This window comes from Sinocyclocheilus anshuiensis, unplaced genomic scaffold (assembly GCF_001515605.1).
Source record: "Sinocyclocheilus anshuiensis isolate Anshui unplaced genomic scaffold, SAMN03320099.WGS_v1.1 scaffold2041, whole genome shotgun sequence".
Classification (NCBI taxonomy): Eukaryota; Metazoa; Chordata; class Actinopteri; order Cypriniformes; family Cyprinidae; genus Sinocyclocheilus; species Sinocyclocheilus anshuiensis.
In genome coordinates, this window is record NW_015541069.1 from 732,284 (window position 1) to 757,241 (window position 24,958).

At 36.9% G+C, this 24,958-nt stretch overlaps 1 protein-coding gene across 1 annotated transcript in view; it reads right to left on the reverse strand.

Annotated features, from left to right (window-relative positions):
- Nucleotides 1-5,044: 5,044 nt before the first annotated feature.
- Nucleotides 5,045-24,958, reverse strand: part of LOC107690691 (NMDA receptor synaptonuclear signaling and neuronal migration factor-like) — a 38,452-nt gene continuing 18,538 nt past the window's right edge. Inside the window, exons 6-15 of the mRNA XM_016489083.1 lie at nt 16,165-16,217; nt 15,612-15,701; nt 14,416-14,543; nt 14,187-14,270; nt 13,843-13,876; nt 13,622-13,692; nt 13,424-13,503; nt 12,336-12,438; nt 6,607-6,682; nt 5,045-6,050 (exon numbers count right to left, since the gene is read on the reverse strand). Of these exons, the coding sequence (XP_016344569.1) occupies nt 5,953-6,050; nt 6,607-6,682; nt 12,336-12,438; nt 13,424-13,503; nt 13,622-13,692; nt 13,843-13,876; nt 14,187-14,270; nt 14,416-14,543; nt 15,612-15,701; nt 16,165-16,217 (817 nt within the window). The 3' untranslated portion in view covers nt 5,045-5,952. The remainder of the gene's footprint in view (nt 6,051-6,606; nt 6,683-12,335; nt 12,439-13,423; nt 13,504-13,621; nt 13,693-13,842; nt 13,877-14,186; nt 14,271-14,415; nt 14,544-15,611; nt 15,702-16,164; nt 16,218-24,958) is intronic.

Below are 24,958 nucleotides of genomic sequence, written 5' to 3' on the forward strand. Positions count from 1 at the left end.
AACCCAACTAGAAGTAGATGATGCAATGTTGCCTCTCTCTCTTCTGTGAGTGAGTGTCAAGCAGTGATTGCTGTATGCAATTGGAAAAGTCATGAAGCTTTTCCTCAGCTTGGATTTGGTCACTTTCCTATTGATTACAATAGGTTACAGTCCACTGCACTGCAGCATGTTAGTGCCATAACCCAACTAAACTCATAGCTGCCCTCCTTGTCTACACTCCACTCCTCTGCTTGCATCTGCTGCTGTCTAAGCCTGGATGATCTTCATGGTTTATATCTGAGTTCAGTCCAATTAACCTTCAAGCTGCAAACATCTGAGACTTTCAGTTAACCCTTATGTTAGAGTGCAGGCATGGGGTATGGGAAAATTCAGACAAGGAAAGGTAAATCTAAGATTCTGAGCACAGGATTTCCACCTGTCAAAGCCAGAGTTTGAAATGGATAGTTGATAGTAAGAGAAATATAGCAGTAATAAGAGCAGAGTGCTTCATTAATCTAATATCCCTCTTCTCACTGACTCATTTTCTTTAACTATTATCTTTGCCCTAGACCTCCCAGTGTGCACAGTACAGTATTATTTAAACGTTTACTCTGACCATTACAGATATACAATCCTTTTTTATCTTTGTGGTTTTTAGAGAACCCGAGGCAATTTAGCAAGAGAATTAGCTTGGAGAAGCACAGCATTGCTTTAGGTTGGATCAAGTATGATGACACTTTATGACTTTTCCTAACCACACGAGTCATTATTATGAATGTATCATTTTTTTCCTGTGTCAAACTAACACAATGTTTCTAGAAAAGTCAAATTTTCTTGTCTACTTTTTGGAAAAACACAAGAGTGCAGCTTCAATAAGTTCTGCCTACTGCATTTTGATTAGGCCAGAGGAACTGAAAAAGGAAAATGAATGGAAAATAGTTACAAAATTATTCCCTCAGTAAAATGAAGGTTGATTATTATTGACTTGCCCTTGATTTCACTTGTTTTAATAGGACATTACATAACACTCGAGGTACGTCAAGATGCACTGTCAGTCACAAAGCATCAGACATGTTTACATTCAAAACACTTTTCAGACTCCTTTTCCATAATGATCAATAATTGCATAAAAGCAGTGGGTGGTCAAATATGCATTAGCAGATGCGATGCATTACAGATTCCTGTAAGGTATTTGGGTTTTACACTGTTTCGTGTAATGACAAGACAGAGACTTAAGTGGCATTGTGTCCTTGGTATATGTGGGGCAAACACCAGTAAGTCCCAGAGAACGCATTCTGTTTCTCTCTGGCAGCCTGTACGTGCTTGTGTTGGTTGGAGATTGATCGCTCCCCCTTCTCTCTCCCTCCTCAATGCCCTCACACAGAATCAAACTGCTTTTCCAGCAAAAAAAGTAGAGCATTCGCTCTCTCCTTTTCTTTTTGTAAGGCAATTGCTTATACATATTGATGATAATATTCTTAATTACGTTTGTTTATTTTTTCCGATTGTGTGACTCATTATTTTTAACGAACCAAAAGTCTCCCGAGACCATCAGTTTCTCAACTCCAGCGCAGCAGCACCAATTAAACAGTGCAAGCTGTGATTATGTCAAGAGATTTGGCAGAGTGGCCTCTGCTGCTCTTCGGGTCACTATTGGAAACAGAAAACTGAAAAGAAAAGGAGTGAGAGAGAGAGAGAGGACTAAAAAGAAAGAGACAGAGGGAGGTTGGTCTAGATTAGCTCAATGCTGTACAGCGGTTTGTCCATCATCTAATGAAAGCACATGGTAACCTTTCCCAGTGGCTTTGTGTCAGGCTTTCTGTTCTGTTCCACAGGGAATCTCACCGCAAGCGTTTTTCTATTACTCACACTCATACCAGACCCTTTTGCTCATGAGATAAGGACTACGATTCCCCTGGACTATTTGCTGTCAGCCCAGGCTACTTCCATTCGGAGTGTGTGTGAATGCATGAGCATGTGTGTACGGGTCTATCCATCCATACTCCAAACCATTTAATCTAGGTAGAGTCACAGGATGTGTTGTGCATTTAGAGATCATCACGGATAGATTGAGAAAAGGGCAAATCTCAGTAAATATCACCCATTTTTATTTCTCTGTTTTCCTTCTGGATCTAGCTGCTCACTTGTTCATTGAGGGAGATAAATCATGTTACATTTACATTTACATTTAGTCATTTTGCAGACGCTTTTATCCAAAGCGACTTACAATTTGGGGATACATAAAGCGATTCTTCTTTCTATGAAAGAAACAAATGTTCAGGTGAAAGAAAGACTCAAGACAAAATTCCACTTAAAACTGGGTACATTTTACTGAAAAACAGGTTAGGAAACATTTCCAGTGTTCATTGCTGTGAAGAGGTCGTACAAGGAAAAACAAAACAGTTTTTACAGCAAACTACCTTCCTGAATACAACGTCTCATAGTAAATGCTGTGAACACTGAGCTAAAGAGATAGAAACTATGAGCTTATGCTCGGTCCTTTAAAGTAATAAATTGACAAGATGAGCCAATTTGCTTAAGAAATATTGACCATTTAACTGAACTAAACACTATAATGTCATATACTGTATTTGGCAATGTAGCCAGGCTAAGGAAACCATACATGTTTACTGTCATCAATCTTCAAGACCTTCTAGATATCGTAATGTAGGCTATTTAAAGTATTCTCATTGCTACTGACAAAGCTTAAAAGTGATTAGTTTCACCCGTCAGGCTTTGCAGAAATTAAAAGAGACAATCCAAATTTGGAAAAACATATTTCTCTTAAAAACACCATAAGCCAAAGAGTCTAACGATCATGATGCTGTCAATTATATATTTAATCTAATTAACCACTCCATTTCAAACAGCAGGATGCCAGCTTAGAGACACAGGACAAGAACAATATAACCAATAATATCAAATAAAATATTGCTTTTAAAAAGCTGATTTTTTTTTTTTTACATATGAAGCAGTGTAACAGTCCAGACATTAAAAAAAGATATATTGATGTAATATTCTTCATATTTTGCTCTATAGGTCAAAATCAGTCTCCTGGAGGCATTTTGTGTTGCCAGGCAGGTAACACATCAAAACCACACCAGAACCATTTGAACATTCTGCAGATGTTTCTCAAATTCTCTTTAATATCAACATATCAAGCCTTTAGGTTTACTTCACAAACTCTAAAGAGAACTAACTGTAATATTGTGTTTTCAGGTATCGCAGTGCCGTATCGATTTTAAAGTAAAGTTGATCAATTATTGTTTGAATTAGCATCACAACTAACCATTTAGTTTCATTGCTTTATATCGAGATCATGAATAATTTGTACAGTCAACAGAGAGAAACTGCCTGAAGCCTTCAAATATTATTGCCCAAAGCTCAATGATATCCCATATGTCTCTCTCCATTGTGCTGCAAAGCCAGTGGCCGTGGTAAAAATACAACGGATGCTGCTGGAAACATAAACAGTATACAAAGATATTCAAACAACAGCATTCTAGAGTACAGAGTGTCCTAGAAACCATACAGATCATGTTACAATGTCTATTGCTACAGAAAATAGTGTGCAGAGATGCACAAGGATGGATTAGTTGGGAATGAGACACACATGCATGTTTCCACCAACACTTCTTTCTTTTTCTAAAACCCGCCTAACATGACGCATAACAATGAATATATGAAATGACTTTCTGATGCATGATATAATCAACACGAGGCCATACGGCATACACTAAACATCTTATTGCAAGGGTAGGGGGGTCTTCACACGTCACGTTTCATGCCTGACTTGCCAAAGACCTTTCCGCCAATCCAGATGGCTCCATGATCCTCAGAGCTCTTGCTGAGTCCTTATGGTTCTCACGTGCCATTGGCTCGATCAGTGACAACACACAAGAAATCAAATGCTTACACCCATAGATCATATATATTCATATCTAGCTATTTTACAATCATTATGGCATTATAGCATACACCGACTTTGGTAGAAACGGTGCAGAAATTATTACAAGTTTAAATGAGCTTGGATAGCAAAATACAAAGCCATATAAATACATGCAATCGTTTGAACAGTTAAGAAGTGGTCTGGCTGTTTTGATTTGATATAATCAGAACACACTCCATTCCCCAATGGCCCTACAGATACATAGATTTTGTGCTTTATTTGATTTTCGGGACGTCTGCATGAGTGGTCGGAGATGAAAAGAGATGTGATGGATCAACACAAGGCAAACGCAGATGCATCCTTCGCATCTCAGTGCCCCTGTCTGCATCTCTAAAGCTAAAGCACACTCACAAACACAGATATGGGCATATGTGTAATTCTTCACATACTCTCCACAACTGCAAATTTAAACTACTTTTTATGCTCTAAATATAGCGATATTAGGGATCTTTATCCTGTTTGCTTCCACCAAATATTGCAATGCATTCTCATCTTCATATTATTACCCCAGAAACACTAACCACATTGCACTTTTTCTATCTGGCAGCTTTTTATGAAATGCTTTGGACTGTCTATTGCACCAGCTGCTGCTGTTTTGCACTTGAACATCCACTCGTGATGATTAAAGATTACAACTATCTACTGTTTTATCTGTTTGGTGCATCCAAAACACACCCACGCACCAACTTGAACATTTTCCTCCACAGAGAACCACTTTAAAGGCTAAATGTACTATCCTGTATACTATGAAAAAAACTAATCTTGATATTCAAAACAGGATCACAGTAACATTCAGTACCACTTAATATTGAAAAGAGAAATATTGCAAATACAATTGCACTTTGACTTATCAGAAATTGACATGATCAGTTATCCTCCACCTACAAAGAAAACACCACACAACAGAGTTTGACATCACGTCAAATACTTACAGACGCATAAGACAAACAAACAGACAGACAGAGAAAATACACAAATATGACACGATCTGAGAGCAAATTCTCTAAGTGAATAATGGTGTTTATATTACTGTCAAAATTAATCTATTTCAAAATCTTAATCAATGTTTTTTTTAAGATGCTAGAAAATTTAGAAAATTTTTTGAAGCTTAAAGACAAAATCTGCCATCTAAAATGAGCTCCATCTACACATGCCTTAATGTTACACATACAGTACATGAGTATATAGAAATCCAAACATCTAAACACACAAAGCTCCTGCTACAGATATAAAGTGTGAGTGTTATTTCAACACCACTCGGGTAACTCAATCATTCAGACAGAACAACTTTCTATTGAAAAAAATTTCTCTTTCGCCCTCCTCTTCTCTCTCTCTCTCAAGATGGTACAGTACAGAGGGAGGTCAGTTAAACGAATAAAACCTGAGTTATATTCCCTCTAATGAATCCTAAAAAACCCACCATACCTTAACAACTAAAACAGTGCAATATTATGCTGAAAGATAAATTACAGTAGTTATTTTATAGAGTTAGAGTGAATAAGTACATACAACATATATGTAGTTCCACAGTTTATCCTGCATTTGTAGATAGTGAATAACACAGTAACCTCAAGGCCTTTTTCACTGTTAAATGGCCTTGTTTCACTGTCCCTGCTAGTTAACCACAAAAACAGCTACTCAAAAATGCTAAAAAACAAATCTGTTCTTATTTTTCTTAAAAACAGCTTTTTCAATTCTCAAAGACATTGAACGTTATTTCCTAGACCTCTCACAGGCTTAAAGTTAAGACCTGCCGATATCTACCGAATGTTTCTCTTTCAGGCTGAAAGCTCAAATGGATGGGGTGAACACACAGCACCTAACAGTAATGGCTGCTTTCCCTCGTTACATTTGAGGGCAGAGAACTGGAACGTCTTCTCAATGTCAGCCATATTCATCCTCAGCCTCATCTTCCTCCTTCCACCTCAGGGCTTTTCCGCCCAGGCTCTCTGGAGGGAACGTTGCCGCGTGGGCCTTAAAGAAAGCTACCTGCCTCTTGGGCTGCTTAAACCAATGACACAATGTCACAGAAGGTCATCGTAGTCGAGAAGTTTGGAGTGTTGGCGGCTCTTCCACAAGCGGTAGAGGCGGAAATCGAAGTACATCTCGATCATCTCCTTACCTGAGAGTGGAGAGAGCACAACAATTTTAGCTCTCCTTAAAATATCTGACTATAAAATCACAGGCAGCATGTCACACATCTACCATACCATCTGCTAGTAAAATAGATCTTCATTAGGAAGCCTTTATAGGCATTTGTGGGTGTTTTAAATACAGTTCTCTATTTAAAACACTGGTAATTATCCTCAACAGTGCAAATCAAGCTGTGTAGAGCCCATAGGGGACAAAAGGAGATGGAAGAGGAGGGAGGGGGGCAAGTGGGCCTCCTGGGTCCAATGAAGAGACAGAAACAGTGGGAAGAGATAATGAGGTTTTAATTGGAGAATGAATTACTGTCAAATCGATAGCTGTGGCATGGATAAGAGTAGGGGTCAGAGTTCATATGGCACATAGGACTCACCATACTTTGCACGTTTGCTGAAATGCATGTTTAATAGTTTGTTCACTGCATGTGTGTCAGAATATGTGATCGGTCATGTCTGTAGTAGTGTGTGTGTGTGTGTGTGTGTGTGTGTGTGTGTGTGTGCAATGTGTGTGTGTGTGTGCAGTAGACTCACCCTGAGCTGACAGTTCCAGAGGAGACTTAAACTCAATGACATGAGGTTTCATCAGTTTCTTGAGGTTTTGAAAAAGCTAAGGACGAGAGAAAGTTTTGCTGTTTCACTACTTTCCACAGTTCAAACTGGCAAAAGACCATCAGCATTACTCATAATATTCCCAATTAAAAACAGATATTACAGATATATTTACAACTTTTTCAATAATTAATGCTGATACCAATATTCAGATAGCAGAGGGGTTGATAATGTAGATATAATATATATAAACAATATAATATAACATCATGTAATGAATGCAAATGAGATATACACAAAATTATTTGATTGTTTTGATTTTACACACAACATTTAAAATTGTAAGTAATAATAACAATAGTAATGATTATGATTATTATAATTTTTATTATTGACTTAAAATATTAAATATTGTGTGTGTCTATATAATACTATACCATGGTCTGTCTGAATACTCAATTCTGATTGGCTGACAGGTATGCATGAAAACCGTTTAATGCACAGGTAGTTCCAAGTAAGTTTAATCACCATTCTATATGAATGCACAGAGAAACATTCAGGAGGACAGAAACTTGTCAACGCTGCCCCGCAACTTTAATTAATAAAATGGCTTAGATACTGGATCATTGCATTATATTCCTCAGCAAGGAGGAGATCAAATCACTGTTTAAGTACTGTTTAAGATTTTTGTTTGCAAAGAGACACAGGCGCAGGTAATTCACACAACTGATCATATCTCTCGATCGGTTGAACAAGTGATAATTAATTAAAATAAATGTTATAATTCATTCATTGAAATAAATGTGATCTGACCACACTATTTCATCTGTCTGTCTGACTTAAAACGGGCAGAATGCTAGAGCTAACGATCCGTAACTGACGAAAATAACCCTATTTTTAAAAATAATTTTTATATGATATTATATATAATATATTTATATATTATATATAATCAAATATTGCGCTGTAAATATAATTTGCAGCTTTAACTTGTCAATGCTGGCAATTGACCGTGGTATAAGTGGGATAATGCACGGCTAGCTGGCTAGCTCCACTTCGCATCAGGTGGTTCTTGGCCTCCACTTATTTTATTAAAACTTATTGTTTTAATAAAACATTTTAATTCTTTACTACTTTGTTTTTTCATGATTATTACAGTTATTATTACTCTGTATATATAACAATAACAAGTATTTAATAATAGTAATAATTGTTTCAACTAACTTATTTGTCTGTACATTTCAAAATATCCAAATATCAGTCTATACCTGCTATAAAAGTCTATAACTACTTAAAGCTAACCAAAACCTTCGCTCTGATCGACTTAATAATGTGATTGACTGCTAATATAGGAACCATACAGTGATGTATGTGCATCATAAACCAGAGGAAGCTGAACAGGGCAACCGGTGGAGTGTTAAACTGTGTGTTTTGCTGTGCTGTGATTGGCCTCCGCTAGAGGGGGTCTGGTAGTGTCAATGAGAATCCTTCATATCAGGACAGAGCCTGTCAGAGTGAATTAATTGCCTCCTGCTATTCCCCTCCCAATCCTTCGACTTCTGTTTCTCTGGTCGCTGTCAGTTTAATTTCTCATCTGGACATTTTTTTCTAGAAACTATTCTCCACCTCTCTAATCGATCATGAAAGCCACAGAAAGCCTCTTGAATCCATGCTCAGCTAATCAATCTCTTTCCAATGTAGTGAAGGAAGGGGTGTCAGGCTCTTTGGTCAGGCCATTTCTAAAGCATTACTAAACCAAAGTGCTCGCACCGAAACTCCTCTTTCATCATGACACACAAATCTGACACAACTGTGAAAATCTAAATAATTAAAAGCAATATTACACTGTAAAACCCAACAAATGTCCTAAATAACACTTTTTAGTTGACTTTACTTAATGTACAACAATTTGCTGATTTTAGTTGTACAAATCTAGTAATCTGTACTATTTGCATACTATGCCTTTGTTACTCAGAAAACCCTAGTTATAATAAATTGATTTGTATGAGTACCATTTTGTCAAGTTAGTTTCTAGTTCCCAGCATGCTTTGCTTCAGGCTCTAGAACTAAATGTTGAAATTATTGAAAGAATGTTGAAATTTTTTTTTGTACACAAGATTAGTTTAGGGGGAGATCTGTTAGTGTTTAATGTTCTGTTATGCTGATATGTCTGCATTTTTGGGGAGGCTACCATTGTGCTGAAGAGTAAAGGCTGTGGTTAGGTTGAGGATGGGGCTTCAAATAAGACTATATACTGCCTTATTTAAAAAGAATTGACTGCAGTTGTTGATGCAGTAGTCTGTTGGTTATGTTAGCAGGTGCATGTGTGCTATTGCTAACTGGATGACTGAAGCACTTAATTTACCGGAGTAGTAGTACTTACTTGGTTTTCTTAAGGTAATCGGTTTGCATGGCTTTAACGAGTAAATCAGTAAATGTTATATTAGTTAGCTCAACTTTAAAAAAAAAAAAAGTGAAGTAAAACACACTTTTTAGTTTTAACAACTAATTCATTTTAGTTAAATATATTAGGTGTGTATTCCAAACAACTCATTTATTTAAGGCAATAGGTTTACAGTTTTTTTAAAAGTAAGGTCAGCTAATTAGATTTTACAGTGTAGCAGCTGAAATCAAATTAACAACAGCAAAAAACGGGAGGAATGGCTCAAGCTCATGGCTTTGATGATGCTCAGCAAATTAGTTCCTTCCCTTTATTCAGTATAACATTACATGTGCTGCTCAGGCAGTCATTACAACCTTATTAACTTTCTGATATAGAACACACAAGACATATGACCGACTGCTGCTGCTTTAGCACAGCTAATAGAAAACAAATCACAGAGACAGTGTATTACTGTTATCTGATTCTAACACAACAACAAAAACACAAAAAAATCATTCTTTTGAAGTGGATCTTTTAAATGAATTTAATCTGGGTCATAAAACCAGTCTGAATGATTCATTCATGGGCTGATCTGTTTCACTCACTGAATTGATGATCACACACTGACTCAAACTTTGTAAGGCCTACAACACTTCTGCAGTGAACATACAGAACTACCACATTTTGCTATAAGTTTGATTGCATCATATAATAATTGCTGTTAATAATGTTCATCGTCTGTTTGATTACGTCTTTAATTGATTTTTCCGTACATTTCTGCCATATGTACATTGACTGACAGTCACCACTGATAAGCTACCACTAAATATTGTAGAAACTTAATTTGCTGTAAAGTTGCTTTGCAATGATTTGTATCGTGAAAAGCACTGTACAAATAAACTTGAATTGAATTGAATTGCAGTGCTTTTGTGTTCTTTATGAATTATTGTTTTTGAATGGAAATGCATACAATATTAAAATTTCATACAGGTTTGGAATGACATGAGGGTAAGTAAATAATGATAGCATTTTAATTTGCGCAGGACTATTCTCCCTTAAACACAAAAAGAAGGCATAGAGCTGCTGGGTTGCTTGGTGCACCTGGTCAGGCACTATATATAGTAAGTTCACTCAAGCTCTTTCTCTCCCCTTCAGAAGTAGCAGGGCAGTGCTGAAAGGACCATGGGAGAAAATTGCTAAATGAAGCGAAAAAAGACTCCAAAAAGAAAGAAAGAGAGTTTTGTGCATCATGGTCATGTGTACTTCAATCAGTGGCTGCGTGTACTTCAATCAAGAGACTGCATCCAAATTTGTTTACAAAGTGTCTGTCATACAGGTGCACCACAGTGCTTTCGGCATTCAGCATAATGCTGTTGCGGAATATTAACTATGCTTAAAAATAATCAGTGTGATTTGCATATAGTAATACTTTGAATATAGATGTGGAAAGAGAGGACAGAAAACTGAAAATTTTGTCTCATGACATCTCTCTCTGCAGGGCAAGAACTCATAAGCGAATCATACAACATGCGTGTTGGAAACATTACTGCACTATGTACACTATGTACAATATGCACATGCACTCATTGACCCTTCAAAACAGTGAATGTCACATGCGAGTGCATTCAGACACACCTGTTTACACGCCTGATTCACATATGATCTTATAGTCATCCTGAGCTTCCTGAATTATGAAGACAATGAGTTGAAATCTGAACTGACCATTCAGACTACAACATATTTCCAAAAATCTGATTTTAATCTGATCTCAAACCATGTAAAGATCAGGACCTTTACTGACCTTTACTGATCAACCAAGCTTGGATCAGATGTATCTGCATTTTGGACATGACAATATAGTTCCACTGTATTCTTTGAAGAACCTTGAAGTATGATGTAAATACCATGGTAATCATTCAGTATCATCCAATAAAATGGTAATGCCACAGTACTTTTCTGTGTGAATGGTTATATATGGAAGCCCATTTCCAAAAGTTAGAACTGCAAGATATAAACTCAGACTTTTTTCTTGCAATTCCAAGTTTACATCTCACAATTCAGTTTTTTTTCCCGCCACAGAATAAAAAATAAAAAAGGTAATTGTGACTTTTTATCTCAAATTATTTACTTATTTTCTCAGAATTGCGAGTTTTTATCTCACATTTCTGACTTTTCTTCTCAGAATTGCGAGTTTATGTCTCGCAATTGCAAGTTAAGATCTCACAATTCTTGCAATTCTCAGAACTGCGAGAAAAAGAGACTGAATTGTGAGATAAAAAGTTGCAATTACCTAGTTTTTTTTTTAATCCTGTCGCGGAAACATGCTCCCATAGTTATAAGCAGTGTTGGGGGTAACGCATTACAAGTAACACGAGTTACGTAATCAGATTACTTTTTTCAAGTAACTAGTAAAGTAACACATTACTTTTTAATTTACAGGAGAATATCGGAGTTACTTTTTCAAATAAGTAACGCAAGTTACCTCCACCCCCCCCAATTTATTGATTGACAGCTCTCCTGTCCCCATGTTGAGAGAAATCAGATGTTACTGTAGTTCTAAAATAAATATGAATATGCATTAATTCCTCTCACTCACAAAAAAAAAAACACACAGATTCAGTATTCCTCAAAATGAATAAAAATAATGCAACTCAGAATATGACACAAACCTGCAATAATTAAATGTTAAACAACACAAATATCCTTTATGTATTTAATCCCATTGTAACGCAATATTGTAATGCATTACTTTTAAAAGTAACTTTCCCCAACACTGGTTATAAGCTCATATCCAGCTTGGCACAACTGAATACAGGTCCAGAGCTGTAGTGGCCAGAGGCTACTGTCAGTATGTGCCACTGAGAGACTGCATGTGTGTACATGTTGGAGTGTGTGAATGCGTGAGAGTATATGCTGCAGAGAAGTACAGGGTGGAGGGGTGACAGACTGTCTATCTGTCAGTCACAGAGCAGTTGCTTGTCAATCTGCCACCCTTATCTCCTGCCATCATATCCCTGCCTGACCGTGAACACACTCCCACCTGTCTTCCTCTGTTTCTTAATCACACACCTGCCACAGCATGAAAGTAGGAGGCTGTACAGTAGTACAGTAGTCAGCTCTGCAAGTGTGCTAAAATCCATAAATGACTATTAGCATAAAGGATATGACTGTATATATAAACTATGAACATAGTATTTCTATATATACTGAAAGCTCCCATCCCCCCATTTCTCACACATAATTTCCTGTCTTGTCTTTATGACAAAAAGCCTATGGCATAAAACATGGGTTGAAACACACATGGAGGTGAGCAGATGTGATTATCTACCTTTTCTCCGTTAGCATTGCCGAGCACATAGCAGCCCATAATATGGATGAGGTTGGGCTCAGGATTTAATAAACTCATGAATCTGCCGAGTCTCTTCCAGAACCTGCAAACAAAAGCTCAGAATGATTACAAAGTAGGGCTACACAGTTCTTTATATTGTAATCACAATTCATTTCATTTAATCGAACTGAAATATATAATATTTATTTTGTGTGGGGAAGCGAATGCCATCTTTTGGTAGTCTACACATCCAAAATGATCTGAGCTGTGATCTTGAATTATTTATTTCTGTTTTATTCATTAGTAAATGAAGAGTGTCTTAACAGTGTCCTCTCTGCAGCATGAAAAACAAAAACATTATTCAAATTTTGAATAAATTATATATAAGACCACGAAAATACTAGAACATACTCATATTAATCACTGAAGCTGTCACTGCACGTGTATATATAGCTTCGCACAACTATTCGAGCCATGCAGTTCAACATAAGCTCATTGACTTGAGTCCTTCACCATTATAGTCAATGAATCTGTCTACACTACAAAGTAAATCCCTTATTTACACCATGTATTGTGGATTGTTGATAATTATGTGAACATTCTAGTTGTGTTGCATGTTTTTAGAAGCAAAATTTGAAGCAACAGGAGTATCTAAAAGGCAATTAAAAAGTGTTAAAAAGGTGACAAAGATGTGACTCCCCTGAGGAGGTGGGGGGGGGTTCTCATTACAAATCTGGAAAGATGGTTGAGTGTATTGCATTTTCAAATGCACATTATGAGCAAACCAAAGTCACAGCACTTTCAGAGATGGAGGTTGTGTGGAGCAGCATTTACTGCGACCCGAATAAAAGCTTGTGTGTAAAAAAATAATAATAATTACCGGATCTACAACTCGCACAAATGACCTATTTTGGATTCAAAAAGGCGATTTTCACCGAAAGGTAACAAGTTTGCATCCATTAATTAATTGCAGGAGCCACCATCATATTCTCACATTTTTTTAATGAATTGTGCAGCACAATTTCAAACAGAACAAAAAGAAGCAGATATGAGAGGCTGCACTTTGTTTTGTGAAGGTGAATACTCACTGTATCATGCCCTCCTCCTTCTCTACTTTAGCAAATGTGGCCACTTTGTTCTTCAGTAGGTAGAGATGACCTGGACCTCCCTAGAGAATACAGAGAGCCAATTTACACACTGTAAAATAACATGTACATAACTACTCCACATGCAGACTCGTGAAAAAGCAGGATATGCAAATAATCACACACATATTTTTTTCAAACCTGACAAAAGATGAGCATGTTCCAGATTTTGCAGCCTTTTCTGTAGGCGGTGAGTTTCTTTTCAATCTCCTCTGAAGAGCAGAGAGATGAGAGAAGACAGATAGCAGAGAAGAAGTAGAGAGAGAAGGACCAGCAAGGGAATCATATGAAATTACAGTCCAGCTTTTTCATAGTAAACAAACAGCAGGAGCAAACATCAGGTTTGGCCAATTAACACATACCTAGTATATCATCAAAGGTGGCATGTTCATGATCCTGCGGGCAGAAAACAGGGCAAGCATGAACAACTCATAAATAAAAAGCTGCATATTCTGCGACAGGAATCATCAGTTGGTAAATATTACGTGGCGTTTTTATTTGAAGATAATTCAAGCATAATATAAGCACTACATCACTAGCTCAGCATTACAAAGCAGCAATTTCAAACAATGATGATTTACACTACTAAAACTTGCATGCAAGAGCTGACATTAGCTGTGCTTAACACAAGAGGCTTTATACTGGATAATCAAATCTTTGATTCTCTTTGATCCCATGTATGACTGCATCATTAAATGATACTCACATAGAGAATGGGGATTATGGAGGGGTCGTCCCGACGGATGATGTTGGGAACGTACTCGGCCTTTGGTACTTTTGATGAAATTAGCTGTTCAAAAACAAGGATGAGTAAAACACTCTTATTAATGAGCCCATTGATGATCAAACAGCTGTGCAACATGTAATGAGGATCTGATGTTCAGTTCATAAAAAGGCAGTTGGCTCGTGTCAAAATGATTGAAAGATGCATGTACCATGATTTTGGGTGGGATGAAGTCGTCGCCCTCACAGGCTGCTCTTTCCAACTCTCTCTCTTCCTCCCAGTCGACATCATCACAGTCTTCTTCATCCAGATTGCCAGACGATGCCTGGAGGTCTGCACCTGGGGAAGAGGGTATATGCAAATACACAGAAACACAACACAAGCACATAAACAACCAATGAGATGACAGGTCCTTTCAACAAGCATTCTGTCGTTCATGTCCTAACATAACCTCTCCCGCTTGTTTGTGAGAACATAACACATTTAGTAATATAGGACACAAAGCGAAAGCACACATATAGTGTGATATAGCAAATGACTTGATTCTTGCGTCAGACCAAGGCTGTATCTCATTGCTAGTTTTACTTGATCTTAGTGCTGCGCAGCAGAGTACATTCAAGGTAAACAGACATTTTACAGATATGCACAGATGCTGATGTGTGTACGTGAGTGATGAATCTTATGAAGCCTCAAAAGAAAATATTATTTTAGGATTTTTTTTTAACTTTTTATTTAATTAAAGTGAAGGACATTAAATTGTCATAATACAAAAAAATCTAATTGTAATTACTGTAAATGTAATAAATAAATACATCCATCCATACATACATGCACTGCAAAGGTTTGTCGTTTTATTCAGCAAAAATAAATTTAATTGATTAAAAATGACAGTAAAGACAATGTTACAAAAGATTTTTGCTTCAGATAAATGCTGTTTTTTTCACTTTCTATTCATCAAAGAATCCAGAAAAATCACAGTTTCCACAAAATATTAAACAGCACATCTGTTTTCAACATTAATAATAATAAGAAATGTTTCTTGAGCACCAAATCAGCATATTAGGATGATTTAAAGGAATATGTGACAAAGAAGACTCGAGTAATGGCTGCTGAAAATTCAGCTTTGTCATCATGGGAATAAAGTACATTTTAAAATATATTTAAATAGTAAACCGTTACTTTAAATTGTAATAATATTTCACAATACTAGTGTTTTTACTGTGTTTTGATTCAAATAAATGCAGCATTGGTGAGCAGTCACATTAGTTTAAATTAAGGCCCAGACATGGTCTTAACAGGCATTGTAAGATTCACCCATGTATGAGTGTTTTGTGTGAGTGACCAATCACGTGCATGTACTGAAATCAGAAAAAGAGACGACATGACTGTGTATGTGTGTGGACTCACTGTCTCTGGAGTCATGGAGAGAGTCAGGCTTGATGGGTGTGGGGTCACTCCAGGACCTGCTGAAACTCTTCGCTTTGCGATCAGCAAATGCTAATAACGAAGCAGAGGAGGAAAGCATCACACACACTGCTCTTCAACACATACACACACTATGGGCCCTTGTCTGAGGTTGGGATGTGACACGTTTGACTGACTAGCTCTAAAAATTAGACTCATTTTGACTGTATACTGTAACTCTTATTGATGAGGAGGAATTATTAAGAAACTAAATCACATTGCTAGCTGTATATCAGACAAGAGCACGAAATGGTTTTGTTTTCATCCTTTTTACCAGATGCTTGAAGCATCTGTAACCCCTGAAAATAATTCATCTGATACCATGAATCATTGTTAAGCAATGGCATGTTTGCATATTTACATTTACATAAATTGCACAAATATACAGATGAAATCAGACAAACGTATTGAGAACATACACACAACCACACATAAGCATTAACACACTCATTCACTCGCTCACGCAGACACACACAGACATCTACAAACAACTCACTCTGGGCCTTCACCCTCCTGCTGCCCACCATCCTCAGATGTTTCCGGAAGTTTCTGGGATATAAAAGGATTCGCAGAAACACAGTGGATTGGAAAGAGGTATAAGACAACAAGGGCAAAACGCAAGAAAAAAATGGGAGATGGCGGGAGGAGACAAAAATGGAAATGTTAAATACACTTTCAAACAATCCATTTATACATGGAAGCACTAGCATGGCTGATTATGGATGAGTGTTTGAAGTTATACAACAATCTCAGTGCACTCCAGACAAATCTCCAGTCCTCACAGTTCCTCTGTAATAAACAGGCATAAATAAACAGTTTGTCCCACTTTGACATTGCTTCAGGCTTCAGAATCACAACATTTACTCATCTGTGGGTCTGTGTTTTCAGATATTTTCATTACTGTACTCTCAAGCACACTGTCTGAGATATTAGCTTGAAGTCACCATGGAATCCCAAATGACAATTCTTATTTACTATGGAATATTGCAGTGTTTATTATAAATGATTTATCAGTGCACATTTTTTTTTTAAATCCATATGCCCTCGTAATCTTCAAAACATCTTCCCCTCCTCCTCGCAATTACATCTCTTCTCTGATGAAATTTTCACTGGCGTGAGGGAGGGACAATAATTTCTTCCACTCAGATGAGATCACAACAATTAGCAAACCACAACAGTCCAACGAACCAATCAATTATTGATGGACAAAATCAAGTCCTGGCCTACATTACTGCTTGCTCGACTAATATACATCATATCCGTTTCATGCAGATTTTAAATTAACATAACAGAAAACTTTTACAGCTACAGAAATAAATAGTGTTTTTGAATATGTTTACTTAGTTTTGAATGAAGAATAAACAGGAAAAAGGACTCCTGTTTATTGTACATAAGATGGCTTGGCACTTCATAAATGCTGCCATTTAGAGAGCACATTATCTTTCAAATACTACTCTATACTCTTAAAAAAACAGGGTAAATAAGTCATTTCTTCAACTTGCACTGGTAACCAAAAACAGTTTATTTAGTGTGATATTATATCTACGCAGATGGGTGTCATTATAAACCCTCTAGTGGCCAGAGAAACCGAGAAAAAGCTCAAATTTTGCTTATAGGTAGGCGTTAAAGCATAGCTAAAGCATAGTTATCCCAGTAAAAACTCACTAACGATTTGAATAAGCTTGTAGAAAGTACAAAAAATGCTATCATTGTGCGTCACTAAATCACTAACAATTTGAATAATCTTGTAGAAAGTGCAAAAAAAAAAATGCTTTCAGGTGCTTCATGTTCTCATTACTGGTAACTTTCAAACCAGAAATATCAGATAATCACTCACAGAAAATTGACCACTACAAACAGCCTCATCAGAGAATGAAAGCAAGTTCAGTTGACCCACTCTTTCAACTGACAGTCTCTCTCCTCTCGTTAGCACTTGTTCTCCATGCATCATGTCACCATGGTTACACTGTAGCGTAGTATAGTAGGAGAGTGTGCTGTAGTGTAGAGAGGTAGGTTGTCTTTCCTCATTTGCCAACAAATAATAGAGCAGCTCACACAGTCAATGCGGAGCCTTTAAAATAAATGAGAGCTGGGTTAGGGATGAAATTATGAGGCAATTTGGCTTTTACCAAAAGCAGAACTGATGGCCACGGTGTCATATTTCTCACACATAACATGCAGCCCATATCTTACAGTTAGCATTTTGTTTTCTGCAGGCATAATGCAGTTGCACAACGTCACAATTTTAGAAAGCAGCACTGTGGCCTAAGCTAGTTAAATATACTGCGAGAAAACTAATATTCCTGCAGTACACTGATGCATAGCAGAGGACATTTTTTTTACAGTACGTAGATTAGCCTCTAATCAAATCCACTACTGTGAACATTTTACAAAAGAGAAAAGGGCTTTTTTTAAATATCGCTGTTATATTTGAGATGGTTACAAAGAGCACAGTGACAATGCATCTTTATAGTTGTCAGAGCTGCTTTTCTCTGTACGTCCGTTAGTGATGCGCGGATGAGCTAAAACGTCACCCGAATCCGCAGCTTCAAATAAATTATCCACCCGCCAACCGCCCGCACCTGTATTTTTGTCTGATTTAGATAACCGCACCCGATCATCACATTAGGGTTCGTACGGTCATAAAAAAACTGGAAAAGTCATTGAACAGCAATTTCCAGGCCTAGAAAGTTTTGTAAAAATAAATAAACTCAAAAAGTTTTTGAAAAGTCATGAAAATCTATTTCACAATTCTCTGTATAATAGAATTATGTTTAATCAGATCCTGAAGCATCTAGAGCTGCTGCACGCTGCGATAGAAGACTTTAGCTCTGGTTTCAGGACAGTTGGCAGAATTGTTAATTGCCTGATCGGTCATTGTTGCATCATCACAAAAATGTATTATTTTCACGTCTTTTTAAGCCATTCGGTACTCGCTCTCTCCAGAGGCGCGTGCGCTCAGTCACATCCAAAGCGCGTACTGCGAGTACCAAATTGAGAAAGTACTGTCGGGTTTGTCTTAAGTTAATGTAAACAGTTGCAAAATAAAACGCACGAGTATCAGTATTGGATCCGTGAAATAGGTCTTGTGACAGCAGCCTAGCTGTGCCGTCTTTTATTAATGTTAATCAAACAACAAAACTTACTGCTCTTGACTAAATAATGTTTTGTTGAATAACTTTTAATGTTAATTTACAGTTTATTCAATTTCTGTAGCCTATTTAAAACACGTTCATAATTTAGAAAATGTAGTTAATACTTGCATCATTAATGATTTATTTTATCCACCCGCGACCCACCCGCAAATAATCAGAATGCATTTTTTTATTACCCGACCCACCCGATCCGCGGATTATCAGAATCATGTTGGATTATTATTTAACCGCCATCCGCGCATCACTAACGTCCGTCTTTCTGACATCCTTCTAAACTGCTGTCAAATTCAATGTGCCGTCTGACAAAGAGTGCAGATCTTCAACAAGTTTCAAAAATAGAAGATCATATCAAGAGAACTGTCTTTTCAGCAGGCCATTTTTAATGAAACACTCTAATGATCTTAATCCTCATTTGTGAGCGTACTAAAAATAGAGCGATCAATCAGATCGCCGGAGTGTGACATGTTGATCCTCTCAGATATATATATTATATATCGGTTCCTTTTTATGCAAATAATATAACATCATCACACATTTCTTAAGAAGCACAGCCATTCAATGGGTATAACAGAAACAGATCAAAGTTTCTATGAAACAAATCAGTGCCAGAAGATTTAGTGCGTGTTCCACTTTCTCCATCAGATAAAGAAACTCAGCACAATCCAAAATACTATGAGCTTCGAGAGATAGCGCACTCAGAAATTCTAATTCCGCTATTATTAGTTCCATGCCCATTTAACATAATTTCTTCTATGGAACATGCCTGTAGATACTGCTTTTGAAAAACATCTTGGCCACATCAAAAATAATTAAAGTGATTGGGGACTGTCACGCTCCAAAATGGCAAGAAGTCTCCATAAAAAGTATCAGAAAAGTAGTTGATATGACTCATTCACTATATTTCAGGTCTTTGTTCAAGTTGTTCATTGAACATCTTGACATGCCCTACCTCTCTTGGGTGCATTTATAAGAAGCAGAGCCATCTGATTTGTGAATGAATCATTCATTTGAATCATCTGATGGCATTCACAAAACCAGAATGATTTGTTCACTAATCGGACAGGTCCAATCCAACTGTGCAGTCAACTTACTGACTCAATTATTCAGTTGAAGCAAGTTAACAGTTCACTGGAGAGGAAGATCATTAGTGAATAAATCAACTAAAGTTTTTGTATGTTTGTCATACAAAGCTGTTCATAATGCTTCAAAAAACAGCACAAAATATGGAAATAAATGGATTTTGTCACCATTGATTGTGGAAATAATGGACCAACACATTACTATTATAATTATTTAACAATATAAAACTGCTCTTTTGTGTTTGACAGAAGAAAGACACTCATACAAGTTTTGAAAGACATAAAAGTGAGAGAATTATGGCAGAATTGTCTTTTTTTGAGTGAACAGATCATTTCATGTGCAGTTGTTTTGTAATCATAATGGATGCAACCAATTATCTGCAACCCTCCCACAGTCAGAGGACAGAGACAGGCACCTACAGTAATGCTGTTCAGCAGTGTCATGGGATCTCTGCAGAACACTAAAATCTACATTCAGAGTCTGCTCTTTCCATGTTTGTTTTCTTCTTTTTTTTCTGCAGAACACCCTGAATTACCACAGGGAAGCTGAACTCTGTTAAACCTTTGCTGGGAAGAGGAGAATCATGTCTGTCCTTTCAATTTACCTTCAGAGCACTGCACACAGCGTTCTCTCAAGCAACTCAGAATCATGTTGGAAGACATTTTGATGATCTGCCAGCAGACCAATTAGGCTTTACCGGTGAACAAGTGTTTTTAAATATGTAAGCCAATTCAGCCAAGTCAGGCGGAATGAGATTTGCTATTGAGTTATTCATGGTGCACATGGCATTAGTGTGCAGCGTGACACTAGACCGATAAGCGAAACTCTGAAAGTGTTCAGTTGTCAGCTGTATCGATTAACACACTCCAGGCACGGCACCTTTGGTTATTCGATTGGCCTATTGATCCAAGCAGCCAGGCACATACAGACACGCACACATATACCCAGGTGCTGTATGTGTACGGGTCAAGGTTTTGCTTTCAATCAAATGCAGTAAAACACAAAATCACTTATATTGTACACTCTAAAAAATGCTGGGTTGTTTCAACCCAACTTTGGGTCAAATATGGACTAACCCAGCCATTGGGTTAAAAATTCCGCCCGCACCTGTATTTTTGTCTGATTTAGATAACCGCACCCGACCCGCACCCGATCATCACATAGGGTTCGTACGGTCATAAAACACCTGGAAAAGTCATTGAACGGCAATTTCCAGGCCTAGAAAGTTTTGTAAAAATAAATAAACTCAAAAAGTTTTTGAAAAGTCATGAAAATCTATTTCACAATTCTCTGTATAATAGAATTATGTTTAATCAGATCCTGAATTTCGTTGCGGGATTGCGCATACATCGCATTACTCATTCCCGCAGCTTTCGACTTTAAAATGAGGGAAATTACTGCAAAACCTTTATTCAATATAGCGTGTAGGTTAGATGAGTAAATAAATCCACACAAACCATCAGATGAAAACAGCGTGAGTGATTCAGCTGTACCGGGTCTTCTCTCTTTGACTTTTGTTTAACATCGACGCATCTAGAGCTGCTGCACGCTGCGATAGAAGACTTTAGCTCGCGTTTCAGGACAGTTGACAGAATTGTCAATTGCCTGATCGGTCATTGTTGCATCATCACAAAAATGTATTATTTTCACGTCTTTTTAAGCCATTCGGTACTCGCTCTCTCCAGAGGCGCGTGCGCTCAGTCACATCCAAAGCGCGTACTGCGAGTACCAAATTGAGAAAGTACTGTCGGGTTTGTCTTAAGTTAATGTAAACAGTTGCAAAATAAAACGCACGAGTATCAGTATTGGATCCGTGAAATAGGTCTTGTGACAGCAGCCTAGCTGTGCCGTCTTTTATTAATGTTAATCAAACAACAAAACTTACTGCTCTTGACTAAATAATGTTTTGTTGAATAACTTTTAATGTTAATTTACAGTTTATTCAATTTCTGTAGCCTATTTAAAACACGTTCATAATTTAGAAAATGTAGTTAATACTTGCATCATTAATGATTTATTTTATCCACCCGCGACCCACCCGCAAATAATCAGAATGCATTTTTTTATTACCCGACCCACCCGATCCGCGGATTATCAGAATCATGTTGGATTATTATTTAACCGCCATCCGCGCATCACTAACGTCCGTCTTTCTGACATCCTTCTAAACTGCTGTCAAATTCAATGTGCCGTCTGACAAAGAGTGCAGATCTTCAACAAGTTTCAAAAATAGAAGATCATATCAAGAGAACTGTCTTTTCAGCAGGCCATTTTTAATGAAACACTCTAATGATCTTAATCCTCATTTGTGAGCGTACTAAAAATAGAGCGATCAATCAGATCGCCGGAGTGTGACATGTTGATCCTCTCAGATATATATATTATATATAGGTTCCTTTTTATGCAAATAATATAACATCATCACACATTTCTTAAGAAGCACAGCCATTCAATGGGTATAACAGAAACAGATAAAAGTTTCTATGAAACAAATCAGTGCCAGAAGATTTAGTGCGTGTTCCACTTTCTCCATCAGATAAAGAAACTCAGCACAATCCAAAATACTATGAGCTTCGAGAGATAGCGCACTCAGAAATTCTAATTCCGCTATTATTAGTTCCATGCCCATTTAACATAATTTCTTCTATGGAACATGCCTGTAGATACTGCTTTTGAAAAACATCTTGGCCACATCAAAAATAATTAAAGTGATTGGGGACTGTCACGCTCCAAAATGGCAAGAAGTCTCCATAAAAAGTATCAGAAAAGTAGTTGATATGACTCATTCACTATATTTCAGGTCTTTGTTCAAGTTGTTCATTGAACATCTTGACATGCCCTACCTCTCTTGGGTGCATTTATAAGAAGCAGAGCCATCTGATTTGTGAATGAATCATTCATTTGAATCATCTGATGGCATTCACAAAACCAGAATGATTTGTTCACTAATCGGACAGGTCCAATCCAACTGTGCAGTCAACTTACTGACTCAATTATTCAGTTGAAGCAAGTTAACAGTTCACTGGAGAGGAAGATCATTAGTGAATAAATCAACTAAAGTTTTTGTATGTTTGTCATACAAAGCTGTTCATAATGCTTCAAAAAACAGCACAAAATATGGAAATAAATGGATTTTGTCACCATTGATTGTGGAAATAATGGACCAACACATTACTATTATAATTATTTAACAATATAAAACTGCTCTTTTGTGTTTGACAGAAGAAAGACACTCATACAAGTTTTGAAAGACATAAAAGTGAGAGAATTATGGCAGAATTGTCTTTTTTTGAGTGAACAGATCATTTCATGTGCAGTTGTTTTGTAATCATAATGGATGCAACCAATTATCTGCAACCCTCCCACAGTCAGAGGACAGAGACAGGCACCTACAGTAATGCTGTTCAGCAGTGTCATGGGATCTCTGCAGAACACTAAAATCTACATTCAGAGTCTGCTCTTTCCATGTTTGTTTTCTTCTTTTTTTTCTGCAGAACACCCTGAATTACCACAGGGAAGCTGAACTCTGTTAAACCTTTGCTGGGAAGAGGAGAATCATGTCTGTCCTTTCAATTTACCTTCAGAGCACTGCACACAGCGTTCTCTCAAGCAACTCAGAATCATGTTGGAAGACATTTTGATGATCTGCCAGCAGACCAATTAGGCTTTACCGGTGAACAAGTGTTTTTAAATATGTAAGCCAATTCAGCCAAGTCAGGCGGAATGAGATTTGCTATTGAGTTATTCATGGTGCACATGGCATTAGTGTGCAGCGTGACACTAGACCGATAAGCGAAACTCTGAAAGTGTTCAGTTGTCAGCTGTATCGATTAACACACTCCAGGCACGGCACCTTTGGTTATTCGATTGGCCTATTGATCCAAGCAGCCAGGCACATACAGACACGCACACATATACCCAGGTGCTGTATGTGTACGGGTCAAGGTTTTGCTTTCAATCAAATGCAGTAAAACACAAAATCACTTATATTGTACACTCTAAAAAATGCTGGGTTGTTTCAACCCAACTTTGGGTCAAATATGGACTAACCCAACCGTTGGGTTAAATTTTTACATTGAATTTTTAACCCAAAAGTTGGGTTAGTCCATATTTGACCCAAAGTTGGGTTGAAACAACCCAGCATTTTTTAGAGTGTAGGAACCAGCAAATGGCTTAATAATCATACATTTGTGTGAGGGTTAGGGTTAGGATTTAGAAATATCAATAGATCTGTAAAAAAAAAGTACCCACCATGATAGAAAAACAAACATGTCATATCTGATCCAGACTATCAGCCTACCCAGCATAAAACATGTTTTGTGGTAACGCATTTATTTGAAAAATGAACAAAAAAAGAACATTAGCTAATGTTATGACATAATATGAGTAGCATATTTTTAGTCCGAAAGTTAGAAATTGAATAACAGTTTAAAATGATGAGAAAATGTGTTTATTTTCTCCACCAACCCTTAGTTGAGATCTAAAAAAAAAAGCTTATTTCTGCTTCAGAGTAAAACAAAAAAAAACTCATTGTTTTATAAGTGCAACTTAATTTCTTGTAATTGCGACTACATGCTACCATTTACAAGGTTGGGGTCTGAATGTTTAATGATTTAGAAAGAAGTCTGCTTACCAAAGCTGCAGTTATTTGAGTAAAAACAGTAATATTGCAAAATACAACTTAATTTAATTTTGAATACAATTTAAAAATAACTATTTTCTATTTTAATATACGTATGTTAAAGTATAATTTATTCCTGTGATCCCAAAGCAACATTTTCAGAATCTATTCCAGTCTTCAGTCAGGCACAAAATATGCTAATATGCTGAAATGGTGCTCAAAAGACATCTTTTTACTGTTGAAAACAGCGGTACTGCTTAATATTTTTATGGAAACTGACACATTTTTCCAGGATTCTTTGATGAATGGTAAGTTTAAAATATTTAATTTATTTGAAATTATTGTTAGATTTAACAAAACCGATTTAAAGCATCCTGAATAAAAGTATTAATTTCTTTCAAAAAAAAAAAAAAGTCTTACTGACCCCAGCATTT